This window comes from Trichogramma pretiosum, unplaced genomic scaffold (genome assembly GCF_000599845.2).
Source record: "Trichogramma pretiosum strain Unisexual culture from Peru unplaced genomic scaffold, Tpre_2.0 scaffold3, whole genome shotgun sequence".
NCBI classification, from domain to species: Eukaryota; Metazoa; Arthropoda; class Insecta; order Hymenoptera; family Trichogrammatidae; genus Trichogramma; species Trichogramma pretiosum.
Genome location: NW_019641698.1, coordinates 3,748,256 through 3,762,311, shown reverse-complemented (window position 1 = coordinate 3,762,311; position 14,056 = coordinate 3,748,256). Strand labels below are relative to the sequence as shown.

At 35.3% G+C, this 14,056-nt stretch overlaps 1 protein-coding gene across 9 annotated transcripts in view; it reads left to right on the top strand.

Moving 5' to 3' along the window:
* Positions 1–14,056, top strand: part of LOC106650923 (neurobeachin) — a 95,972-nt gene that overhangs the window by 12,680 nt on the left and 69,236 nt on the right. For 4 of the 9 annotated variants that reach the window (XM_023462442.1, XM_023462441.1, XM_023462438.1 and 1 more), the window contains exons 1-5: positions 803–1,361; positions 6,447–6,551; positions 12,566–12,692; positions 13,169–13,269; positions 13,419–13,514. In XM_023462442.1, the coding sequence (XP_023318210.1) occupies positions 1,158–1,361; positions 6,447–6,551; positions 12,566–12,692; positions 13,169–13,269; positions 13,419–13,514 (633 nt within the window). In that variant the 5' untranslated portion in view covers positions 803–1,157. Of the gene's footprint in view, positions 1–802; positions 1,362–6,446; positions 6,552–12,565; positions 12,693–13,168; positions 13,270–13,418; positions 13,515–14,056 lie in introns of those variants that run through there. The other 5 variants (XM_023462446.1, XM_023462439.1, XM_023462443.1 and 2 more) reach the window with 2 other exon arrangements.

Below are 14,056 nucleotides of genomic sequence, written 5' to 3'. Positions count from 1 at the left end.
TTTGACCACGATACGCTGAACAATCAGAACGTGTACGATTGTTTTAAGAAGTATCAAAAACAAAAAATCTTTAAACAGGACCAATATATCCAACGATGATTGCTAGTGGTATCATTGTACTGTTCCCGGATGGATTTTTCGTCAAAACATCGATACGCAGATAATATTATTGACATTTATTTTTCCGTGCTTCGATTGATCTGAAAAAATTCAACTACTCATCCAAGTGAAATCGTTAAGGATTTTTATAAGTTTTATAAATTCGACAACGCAGCAGCTTTGTATTTGACTCGGCACAGTATCTTAGAAAACAGTTATATATTATGGTAGATTAGTGCTACTAATAATCCCCCTGGAGAGTTCAACAGCAGCAACCACAATATGGATACATTTCTAATTATAGGAATTTGTGTGTTGTGCTATGAAGTTTGCGATATGTTACGTCGATACTCGACACCCCCTATCATGGAGCCAAGGAAATTAGGATCATCGTCAGCTGCGACGACGAGCTCGACATCAAGAAAGATCTACTCTATATCATAAACGTCAAAGACTGCACAGACTTTTTTTATTGGCTCGTTTTCTACGTAGGGTAGAATAAATTCGAAAAGATTAAATCTACCGGTATGTGGATTTCGGGTCTTATAATGAGGTTTGAATGTGTTTGCCATAGTATAAGTCAGTAAGAACACTTATTATATTTAAAAAAAGTTACAAGACTTATCTTTTCATATTTTAATTAGGAGACACATAAATTACAATCATAAAAATATCTAATTTGAATTGCTTGGTATTTTTCATATTTTGTATATTTTTAAAAGTGGGTGATCCTCGTTATAAAAAAAAAACAATTTTCTTTTTACTTCATTATGATCTTGAATTATAAGCTGAAAAAGTTGCGTTCTAGTGATCAAAATTGTAATGCTTCGATCATTTTACAAATTATGAACTAAACTTAAGTATCAAAAAATGCTTAGCTTTGATAAAAGTTTTAAAAAATGAACTTTAAACATACGACACAAACGATACAGGACTCTGTGCCTATAGTTATTAGAAGTATTGCACGTTTAGAAGTTTCTAGCAAACGAAATTTGTAAATATTGTGTTTGGTTTATAAAAATATCAAGCCAGAATTCAAAGTTAAAGACTGCTTGAAGATGAAGTCCCTGGAGTATCTAATGAACTCGGTTTCTAACCAACATGCTTTAACAGCAACTTCACAGTCTACGAATTCCGTCGTACATGCTAGTCTCTGTTCGGTGATTGGCAGAAAGGGTCGGCATTTTACTGGCACATTTTCTCTCACAGGCGACACTATGGAGGGCATTATACAGTGCCTCGTCTTCCTAAAAGCCTTTTCGGTAAGATAAGAATGATTTCTTTACTGCTACATTTATGAACTTTCTGTACGGATGCAGTGGTGTCTTGAAGTTGAAAAATTGTAATTAAGGCTGAATAATTTTCATAAATATAGAAAATGTTATTTAGCTTAAATGATTCTCTATATCATAAAAAATATGTAGATTAATCGATTGCATTATACTTTTGACTCTTGAAAATATGAAAAAAAATACCAATTTTAATTGTAAAAAAAATAATTATTGAAATTTTATTTGAAATATTATAAGAATGAATTTAAATTTCCAGAGTTTTAAGAAGTACGTTTTAATTCTTGGTAGATCTTGAAAATGTACAATTTTTTACATTACTATTATATTTAGTTTATTATCAAATACATGTGGAATGTTTTATTTTTAAAAATTTATTTTAAAAATTTATGTATTATAATTAGCTGGACATTATTTAACGACTGAAGTAATGTCATACCGTATTGTTAATTGTTAATTTATTGATATGGAAATTTTAACTAATTTTATTCGTTATTATAAAATTTAGAGTATTATATATTATTAATGTATGACATATAAATGTGTATTTAAAAAATGAGAAAATAAATAAAATTTAATAATTTTTTACAATATAATTTTGTCATTAAAATCTCAAATAAAAAGCAACCCCTAAAACCTATTTTTTTCCTTAGTTTTGTGTATTGGATTTAATAATTCATGTGTCATTTTCTGCAACTAAATTTGCAACTATTTTACATTAATACGTTTTAAATGTTGAATGTTCTAACCAACATTTCTAAAAGCATGCCATGAAAGTTCCAATGAATGTTTTTCCAAAAGGATCTGAAAGATATATTAAAAAAGTCGCTAAGAACCGTTGAGGAAAGTATCTGGTAAAGCCTCAGAAAATGTTTTTGAATATTTTATATGAATTCTTGCCTTCTTTTTTCTCATAAATTTTATTTTGTTAAATAGGAAAATGAGCATCATAAATTTTATTACAAAACTTGAATTAATTTTTCTGTAGCAAATATGTAAAAAAATGTCTACTTATTTAATTTTCGCACCTTTTAACAGCATATGCTTCAGTTTTTATTATAATCGTCAGATGTTCACGAATAAAAGATTAAAAATTAGCGCTTTTAACAATTCCTCTTTTGCATTTCATACATTGGCAAAAATGTGAGTTTGAAGGTTTTTACATTAGTATAATTTAAACTGAGTCACTTAGTTTCGTTCAAACGCCTATAATAGAATTACAGTTTTTTCTCCAGCTTTTCGAGTGTTAATAAAAATTAATGAAATTAAAACGTTATGGTCACCGCTTTAACTTTTACGCAGCAAATGCAATACTGGTGATTATTTTTTTTAATTATGAAAACAGAAAGACGTTTGATAAAAGGAAAATAGTTTAACTCTAGTAGAATGTAAAGACAAGTAATTTGACGACTTTTAGTTCAGATGCTTCGAAGTAAAAGTTGCATTAACTATTCAAGAGCTCTGCATAATGTTGAATGAAGTTTACACATTGTTGCAAACTTTCTCGCCAAACACAATCATCTTGTTTATGTTCGGTGGTTGGTAAAAGTATTTGAACAATTGTTGTCTCAATGTTAATATGTGGACATGGATATGGTTGCGTGTATATCTCAGGTAGACAACAGTTAACAACTAATGTAATAATGAAGAAGATGTCAGAAAAACTTTAGATTGTACTAACTCGTGAGAATTATATTGCAGCAAACTTTAATTTTGGTGCTTAAAGGGCTATATAAAACTTATAAATACTTTTTTGAACACTTAATTATTAGCAAAAATTGGTTTGCTGCCTTCTTTACATTTTTTGTCTGTGGTAAGCTGTATTGTTTTGATTTAAAAATCTTTGAGATTCTTGTCGTAAGCTAAAGTTAAGCTTTTCACTTTTAGTCTAGGTTGTAAAAAATACTCGCATTTCATATTTGCCAGTCTTTTGTAATAGCCAGCAATAAAAATCAAGTTCGCGCTAAGATCTTTTCATATTCCTATATTTTTCTTTTCTCTATATATAGTAAAAGAAAATAGGTCGTATGTCGGAAAGTTTACTCGTGTGACATTTCGCACGTTTCGCACAATAACCTGTTTACGCCGGCTTGTACCACACAGTCTCACATCCCTGGAAACGTGTGCTCGTGACGTGAATAGTAATTATTCTCGGAGCTCGTATGTATGAATGAGGAAAAGAGAGGGAGAGTCAGAAAGGGCGGTAGAGAGGACAAAGAGAGGCAGAAGAGAGAGAGAGAGAGCCATAAAGAGAATTGAAGAAAGAAGGATAAGGGAGAGAAAGCGAGCGTGCGAGCATGTGTATGTTATATAGTCGTCGCAGTTGTGCATAAGAGTTCTCTGTAGGTTGTAAGATGACAATGTCTAACGAAAAGATTTCGTCTGAAGGGTGAGCTACGGTTCTCTGCACGAGCCAACAGTTGTTTTCATTTCATCTCCACCGTAGTTCTAAAGTATTTATTAAAAAGACTTTTTCGCACTAACTATCTCGTCTTTATCCTAAGCTAAATTTTCTCTTTTTTTCGTTACAAAATGACCAACTTCCTCGAGTGCACGTATAGTCGATTGTCTTTTGAAACTTATTTGAGAAAAAAAGTTATAAGAATTTCTCAAATCTGTCTATGGCACAGTAGAATGAACATGCACGCAAATAGTTCTGGAGGCGAGCCTTCTGCAAAGGGAATAGCGTATAATGGCAAAGTGCGGTGCATTAAGAGTTACACAATGCCTGGCACAAAGAGGAAAATAAGTTGAATGCATCGATGCGTGATTTGTCATCTATTTTGCTGGAAAATTCGACAGTTGCTCCGCGACATGTATACACGTTTCATTACCATAGTACTCGTGTCTACGGGTGCACGTATACACCATTTTCCGTTCGAATAAGGTACACGCGCGCTCGTCGAAAGGTTTTATATATCTATCGTTATACATTCGTTATCGTTCGCAGCTCGGCAGAGAGAACGAGAGAGAGCTTACGAGAACGAAAAATGAATACTGATGAATCGTCTGAATGCGTCCCAGCTATAACACATCGCGGCAACAATGAATGAATAGCAAATATTAACAAGTTTTGCGAATGATATTCATAACGAGTGCCAGTTTTTGTAAAAATTACGCTTTGTTGACAAGCCGTAAATATATTTCATTTTGCGTAACCGTTACTTTTTACAATTTGGCATTGTGTTGGTTTTTTGCCAATATCAACCAGTGAAATTTTATTTTTCACAATTTTTATACTTCGTGACTTCATTGATAATGGATAAAATCACATTTTTCTGGATTTCGCTAGCAATAATTTTTATTATTTAGTGTTTTTGCAAGTTCATTAATTTCTTTGAGTTTAAAATATAAACAATTCAGGTCATGATGGATTGAATTTCTAATACGTCATTCGACCGATTTATAATAATTACCAAATACAATTCTAACAGAAACAAACCCCTAGATTAATATGTAAAAAAATCCATTATTACAAAATTGAGAAATATGACATTGGGTAGATAACGAACCAATTAGATTTAAAAGTCTCGTGAAACAGTTGTCGAGCTATGTTCACCAGCGAGTCATATATTTCTATTTTGAATTCTAAAAATTGTAACTATATTCGCGCAGCTCGAGCTGAGAGAGTCGTGAAAATTGAAATTGAAATTTTCATCAACCGCAAAACACACACAAACCGTCAGCATTAAAAGCTCGGGTAGGTTCATTGCTCGTTCGTTCGGAAGTAAATCAAGCTTGCATCTGGCACGCGATCTAACGTGGCGCGTGATATCTACTCCGACAAGATATAAATTGAGTTGCTCTTACCTAGTAATTGATTCTCATTAACGATGTGACTTGAAGTTAAGCAACTATGAGATTATGCTTAAAAGGCTCCCCCCGTCCAATGAACTTATTATTTTCTTTACTACGTGCTAAATTTTTTAAATTAAAATATCTGAGAGTTATCCGAATTATTTAATTTCGTGAAGCTTTATTAATAGTCGATAAGGGTTAATCTGAAAAGGTTGCAATATACGTATATTAATAAAGTGCGAATTTCCTTGCTCTAGCAATCAACAAACATTGCGGTTTTAATTTTTTTGTAGTAAGTCATATAAGGATAATAGTTATCAAGGGCTCGGAATAATTTAAGCGTAGGATATTGTACAATGCATTCACAGACAGGCACAAGATTTATGGAGAGGGTGCGAGAAACGAACACGAGTATAGCACAAATGAACGTATCGGTTGTGTTTGTTCCGGAGTTAAACGTCACGAATAATAAACCAAGTCTTAGTCACAGTGAATATTCATCTTGCCACAACACAAACACTGCAATACACCACCCGCGTTTATTTGCAATTCAACTTTCAAAATGTTCTAGGATCAAGTTGTCGATACATCGAATGTAAATGATTTTTCCGACAATTCAATGACTTTTTTTTAATAACTGATTTTTAATTAAAAAATACTTTGTTATTTTAAAAACCTTCTGTGAGGAGTATTTTTTTTAAATTTCAAAAAAAAATCTAGGCAAGTTTTATCAAAAAGAATTGTTAATGGAGAGAACACTTATTTTAATACTTTTAGTTGACTACCGAAAAATGTTTTGTCTTATAAAACTACTGCATAAGAAAATGTTGGCTGAGTTGTGATAATTAAAATTTTAACCTGCCTAGCGTGAAATGAAATGATGTTATGTTAGACTGGTTACCACTCTAATAATTTTCATCATCTGTCTATGTTTTTACTCTTATTTTTATGCTTCTTGATCATTTATAAGTTTCTTTCATTTCACTGTGTTTTTCTCTTCGTTATTTTTTAGTATTGACTATAGAATAATAATCCTTTGCATAAAAGCATTCAATAGCAAAGAAAAACATTTTTTCAAAAGAAAAAATGCATGGCTGTGAACTGATAAATAGGATAAAATTTCTAATAATTAAAAATATTTAGCGTGAAGATAAAGAGTATATGAATTTTTAAATATATGACGAAAAAAATTGATAGAATAACTGTTTCAAAAAGATATAATGAAAATCGACACGTATTTAAAGTAACGATTTTTTTCAGCTCGTTGGAGGTGAATTTGATATGGAGCTGAATTTCGTCATCCAGGACGCTCAAAATATCAGACATATGCTGGAGCTTCTAGACCATTGTCCATCCAATTTACAGGTAAAGAATATTTTAAGAAATTTTTTAATACTTGGATAAAGATGTAAATAAAGAATCACGTTGAAGTAAAATTTTACTTCTCCAGGTACGGACTTAAAGAGTTGTGACGTTGGTTATAGTTTTTTTGCTTGCTATAAAGTGGCTTCGTCACTGTAAACTCAAATTGTCCACTCAACCTTCTATATATTTTCACGCACAGTTACGAACGATCATTAGAAATCATTTGAAAAATATATACAGCTATATTTATTGTAAACGAAAAATGTAATTAAAAGTTCATAATTTAAACTTTCCTTTGCGTCTTACTTGAAATTTAATTTCGCACTGCGTAACATAGATAATTAAATCAGCGGCGGTATTACAAAATGGAAACTTTGAAATAAACTTCGATGAAAATATATTATGCATGAGAAATGAAATGAAAAATATACGCGAAATATATTCTGTATTTCGTATTTGAAAAGTTTTCGGCATTATGGATAGATGCAGTTTAAATCAGTATTAGATTAAGTCCATCCTCTCTCTGCTCTCAAATCCGAATGGTTGAACGCGTTGTGCAGGTGTGAAATCTCGGGGGAATTCGAATCGAACGAAATTGGAATAGCATCGATGTTGTTTGTAAAAAAGCGATTGCAATATAAGAAATTCACGTCATAAAAGCGTTTCTGCAGAATGTAGTTCAAAATATATTTTACTTTTAAAATGTTTGTGAAATACGAGGAATGCTGAAGATTCATCTTGGTGCACGCCTTTCATCTATTTTACTACGTAAATTAATCTCATTAGTATCGTATATCATTATACAAGTGTTTGTTGACTAACATAGAAGATAAAAGAAAATATACTTTCCTTTAAAAGTTTTATCGATGGGATTTTATGATGGCAAAATATTTCACATTCACGCGTCAGTGCACAAAACTTTTTTTAGAATCAAGTCGCTATTGCTCGTTCTATAACAAAAAAATTTCATCTTTTTGCGCGAGCATTCATCAATATATAGTTTAAAAAAAGTTTTAGTTCATCCTCTTAATTTATTAGTATGACCCGATATAAAAAAATACCGATGAATGGAATAATTGACTGTATCATATACTCGAATTTTTTACACTCGAGTGCTTGAGCGTTTCAAAAGAATCTTAACTATGTGTACCACGCGCGACAACTCGGGGGAGCTGTTTTTAAAACTTCAAAGTCAACTCTCTTCCCAAAATCTCGAGAGAAAAATCTCTCGAAGCGTTTACACTGAGTTTACTTAAGAATTCGGGCCAAGACCGTTCGCAGGAGGTAGGAAAAAAGTTCCGCAGACTCCTTGCGCGCGAATTTCTAATCAAATCAAATTAATATGGCCATATACTATTTTCCCTCTGCCAACAAATCAGCCTCAAGCAGCTTCTCGCAGTCGAACTTGCATAATTTTGAATTTATGAGCATGCGGCCCACGTTTGCAAAGACACTCGTTGCGCGTGTGCAGCTCGCAATGACCTAGTCGATTATTTCGTATGAAAGCTGCTTTCAATTTACCGATGTGCTTGATTCATTTTCTATATCAGCACTGCAAACTTGCAACTGACTTTTGATAATATAATGTCCACTTACAGTATGTTTGACACATAACTGTTGACTCAAACTTTTCCAATTATTCCTAAAACTTCTAACTAGTTTGTAGAATTAGATTCGATAATTATTTCCAACGTTCTTCCTTTTTTTTTAAAACAAGTTTCGTGATTTATTACTGTAAGAATGTTTGCTTCTGCTCTCTTCTTTGAATTCGTTGACACGTTTTAAAAAGACAAATGCAAGAAGACGATTTAGTTTTCGCTCTACTTTAACGCGAGTTTTAGTAAAAAAAAAATCAGAACACTGCGTAAATTTTTTATATTATATCTTCAAATTGTGAATTTGAACAAAATTTGTTGATGTTGATCTTGAGAAAAAGTCACTCGCCGTTGGTTATCAAATTATCTTGCATTTTTCTATAACTCAACTTCATAGTCACTCGATAGTATCGTCAAGAACACCTTTTTATTCTCGAATATATAAACTGCATCGAACTAAATTTAAGGAGCAACGTTATGAGCGCGCGGACATTGAAAATAAGTAAATTAATGTTGTTTCAAAGTACGTTTGCCGAGATTGCAATCGTACACTACTATAATTCTAAACAGAGCAGCAGCGGGGTCGAGCGAGCGCGAAACAAATAAGAGAACTGGGCAGCGCGCAACGGTTAAGCCACAAACGGGGATGAGTTTTATACATGATAGATTTGCAAACAAACGCGAGTTTATTCGACATTGTTTTAAAGCATATACTCGCCTCGCACACGCGTCGGAGTCTACAATACGTGTGTACGAGTGCAAACGTATTTATGTAGATGTATATAAGGATCAGGATATGCGCTCGATTCCGATAAAACTAGGGAGGGTCGCCTTTGTGTGTCTGTGTGTGTATGCGCTGCGTTGCTCCTAGACAACTTCTGGTTGGTGCTGAGCATCGTCGACGTATAGTATCCAGTGTACGTCGCGGAGCATATTACTTCCCACGAGGAATTGCATATTGGCGCGTGGTCAATTTGTTGTGCTTTGCTGCCTTTGTCTTGGCACTCGTTCAAAACAAACTTTCACCCGTCAGCCATCGCGCATGGTCTTGTGCAGTAACTAATGAAGTCTCATTTTTGGACTTTATTGCGTTGCCATGAATTTCCAAAATTCCCCGCTAAATATTAAGCGCGCTCGGAATGAGGGAGAAATTCAATTACCGATATTTTCGAGCGGAATAGATTATTAACAACATATCAGCAATTTTTCTTTTTTAATTCAGTTTCTATACGTGACTGTCGGAAGCGCCTCTGGCTTAGATGTAATTTAGTACTATCTCGTACTGCTGTGCGTGAGGCTGCATCTATGTGCGCGTGAGTCTGTGTATACTAGTTCGATTGCCCCCGGGGCGTTGAATTAAAGCGACAATATTGATTCGTGTACAAGGATTAAGGATTTGGATGAACACAAAAGATAAATACGGACGTGGTTTTGACTCACAATTGTGAATGAATTTCACCGAGAGGGGTCATGTTTTGCGCGTTCAACGCTAAAATCTCGCAATTGCAAACTTCAACTGGAGGTTTCTCTTGGTTGTTTTTCGTGCACTGACATAATTTCGGATATTAAGGTCACCAGCTATTAAATACTTAGTGAACATTTTATTTTTGTATTCAATCCTGTGCTCGTGTACGGCTATAGCAAAAACAGCGCAAGGGGGACGATCGCTGCAATTGCAACGCTTCCTGCTATTGTATAAAATAAGGTTGAAAACTTGAAATACTGGTGAATTCGTCATATTTATGGCGGAACCTCGTTTCAAATAATAAATTACGTTCTTATGTGGAAATTATTGCCGAGAATATACTCGTTATAATGAACGTTATTTCTTTTTTCGAAATTGACAATTATGAAAATTTTGAAGGTAAGACCATAGGGACGAAATTTTTCATAAAATGTGCTGATATGATAAAAAATATGTAGAAAGTATTAAAATGCCGAGGAACGACGAAAATGTACTGGGAATTTTCATATTAACTTTTATAAGCTAAGGGTTTTTCGGTTAAAAATGAATTTTTATTTCGACCAAAATTCGTGTATAAGGTTATCAGATCCCTAGTTTTATAGACCCTAAGTCTCACATGGTCGATATATCGACCATCCCCGGTATCCAAAGGTCAAGTATAATTGTATCCAGGAATTACAAGAATGTAAATTTTTATTGCACCACAAGTATTTCTCCGAAAGGGCGGCGGAAATAATGAGAGGAGCGCGCGCGTGCGTAGTCAAATTACAATTGATCGTTGGTGGTGTAGCGGTCGCGCGCAGATGATGATTAAAAAATAAAGCCAGTTAGTCAAATAGTAGAATTCTTTAATTAAAAGCATTGTCAACTCGAGTTTTGTTGTCGCTTCGGTGTATACAAGTGGATTGTTGAGTCGTTAGGTAGAAATTAGAATCGGGGTGTATACAGTCGACGACGAGGAGACCGCAATTTTGCGCAGTATCGTTGCCTTCTCGTTGTATACTCACAAGGCGTGTGCAGTACCTACAGCACACCAGGCTGTATATAACGTGTGCCGTGAAAGGAAAATAGAATAGCATCGGAAAAATAAATCCACAAGATCATCTCGATGTATGTGTACTTCAATGTGCTCGAAATTAATTATATCATCGGATTTGGCGCTCGTACTGAAATTTATAATACTAATAATAATAATAATAATAATACATATATGAGAAATGTAAGTAAAGGCAAAAAAGGACAGATAAGTGCGCACACGTGGAATTTTGAATAATAAAAGAGAAAAGTTGGGTGTACATTACAGCGGTGTGTGGTCATTAAATTCGCTTCCCTCCTGTAATTTTTCTTCTTTATATCCTCTCGCTGCCGGGGACGCAGGGACACATATAAAACTAATAATAAACAGGCACATTAGTACGAATTTCCAAAGAGAAAGGCTCGCGCTGCTCATTAAATAAATTCTCAGAAGCGATGAAAATGATATATGTTCTGCAGGTATAATATATAAACATACGCTGGTAGTTCGCGGTCGTGTAAACGAAGCAAAAAAAAAAAGATAGAAAAAGGGGTAGAAAAACGCGAAGACTTGTGCGCGCGCTACCAAGACTAACGCGACAATTTATACATTTTAATAGGCAACCTGCTCGCTGGCTTGAATATTTGAAAGAGCATTTGAATGCGCGCGAGGTGCGATGAATAAAATGAAAAAGGGCCATCACTGAAATGACGTATAAACAGAGATGTAGAAAAGCGTAGAGAGATAGAGAAAGAGAAAGACTGTATACATTAGTATAGAGCAATGGCGCGACGATGACGAAAAATACGTATATACACATCAATATGAGAAACAAAACGGGAGCGAGCGCAGCCGAGAGAGATGGAGTGAGAGAGAGAGAGAGAACTGCAGGGAATCGTGCCCGAGACGTAATGTATTCAACGGCACGTCGTTCATTCGTATATACGTATAACAGCAGTAGTATAGGTATGTATACCAGAAGCTCTGGTTGCTGCTGCTGCTGATCTGACTGCTTTAGCTCGCAAATGCCTGAGCCTTGTTATGTTGCACATATAGCCGGAGCTTATAGGTATATAGAGGCGGCAGCAGCCGAGTCTGCGACTCGGAATGTGCTACACGGCCTCCTTCGCGTGGCAGCGCAGCAGCTCCCTCCTCTTTTCTTTTCAGCTAGAGCTGCTTTCGACGAGCGAGCGAGTGAACTCGGGTTTTTTTTTCTTTTTTTGCACCAACCCCGAAAAGTAGCCTTTGTGTAGGGTTTTTGTGAGCGACAGGGGTATACTATATAGTGCGCACACAAAATATATAGAGGAGAAAACATGGGCGATGCAAATCAGCGCCTGTAGCAGCTACCGTATTTCGATCGATCGACCGACTGGCTCGATCTTGGCGCGCCAGTCGCGCGCGTTCTGTATCGCTCGCGCAAAGCCATTCAACCGTATTACGTATCCAAAGGCGTTTCTGTTATCCCTCAGGCGTCACTTATACCTACATATGCTCGGCTACACGTACACACACACACGTATAGACGAGTGCTGAACGCACACAGATATTTGCTCGGTGAAATACAGCTCTTGGCTTTATGCTCGATCGCTCGGTATGTACCGAGCTCTTTCCCTCGTACCCACCCCCCGCCGTTTGCCCTCGCGCGCGCCGAAGCTCACCTACCATGAACGAGTTTTCTTGTATAATAACCGTGTCATATTGACGCTCGTTTTACCACCTTCAAACCGAATTAAGCTTTTTTCAATGACTCTCACTTTCCGGCGAATTTTCCAAGGAAATTTTCAATGAATTTTTAATTGAATTCGTCAATTATTCAAGCGCGAGAACGTTGAAAAACTTTAATCCAATAAAACTGCGTGAATAAAAATATACGTCACTATACGTTTGTAAAATTTTGATGCAAAGACCCACGAATGAATTTTTTAACTTTTTACAGGCTGAAATTTGGAGCGTTTTCATCGCCATATTAAGGAAGAGCGTCAGAAATCTACAAGCATGTACAGATGTGAACCTAATAGAACATGTACTCCATCGAATGTCACGAGCAGAAACCATTGTAGCAGGTTCGTAAAATCGAATTATCCAAGCCGTAGATATCTCTAACAACCATTGAGTAGTCAAGCTCAATGTATGTGCATACGGAATGAGCTATTGTTAATTCATTCGAGTGCAAATTTGAAATAGAATTGAGCTATATTATTCCTCTTTGCTTTCCAAATTTATATATAACTCCTCTATCTAGTTAGTCCATTTGCTTAATTAAAATTGTTCCGTCTTCTTTTCCGCGATCCTTAAGCGGTTTTTTCTTCCTACAGTTGAAAGGAGATTTAATAGTTCTGCTATCTGCAAAATAATATTAGAAATTCAATTAGTCGTACGTAGGAGCGATAAAGTAGTAGTGTATAAGAGCGAGCATTATAAGTAAATTACCACTTCGGGTAGTTTTTCATCGGCAATTTGCCATTGCCGAGGGTGTAAAATTTTTTCTCAACAAAGGGAGGTACACGAGTTGTGGTTTAAATGCATTTTTTATCGACAGATTTACTAATCGACATGTTGGGAGTGCTGGCAAGCTACAGCATCACTGTCAAAGAGTTGAAGCTTTTGTTCGGTGCGATGAAAGCAGTCAAAGGAAAATGGGTAAGCATTGTACGAAAATGTGTGTGTGCCTGTATGTGTGTTCTATGGATTGGCGCGCTACAAAGTTCAAAGCCAAAAGCTTCCTACTACAGCAGCTTTTGGCTGGCACGGCCAGCGTCTTTGTAAAATCAATTTTCGATTTTTTATAGCCTCGTCATTCTGCGAAGCTGTTGAACGTACTTCGGCAAATGCCGCAACGCAACGGCCCTGACGTTTTTTTCAGCTTTCCCGGACGGAAAGGATCGGTAAGTTTGACCTCATATTCATTATTTTTTCTGTTTTTTTGTCTCGTTTTTTTCAATTTTTTTTTGCAATTTTGCAATTTCAAAGGAATGCCTTTCAATTACAACTTCTTCTAAATCCATACGAACCCGCGCGCGCGCGCGTACGTATGCTGCGGAGTTTCGATTGCACGTTGCTTTTGAACGAGATTAATTTTTAATATCAGTTTGGAGTTCGATTTTTCGAACGTAAAATAAATTTGGTAAAAAATATCCCGGGGGATTATATGCAGAGATATTATTTATACGTCGAACAATTGACTTAAGCTCGAAAAGTTATTTGTTTTGCTTTTATTTTAATACATATAACTGGTTTTGTCAACATGCATCGCTCGACGCAGTATCTGTATAAATATGGGTCAAAATAATACTTTTTTACAAAACCGTGCGCACGTATGTCACCGATCTTGACGCGCTTTTGGTATGTTATAGTACATGGTAAAAAGGTCCCAAAAAAAAATTTTTAGACCCCCTCCCCCCTCCTACCCCCCACTTCCGGTATAAAC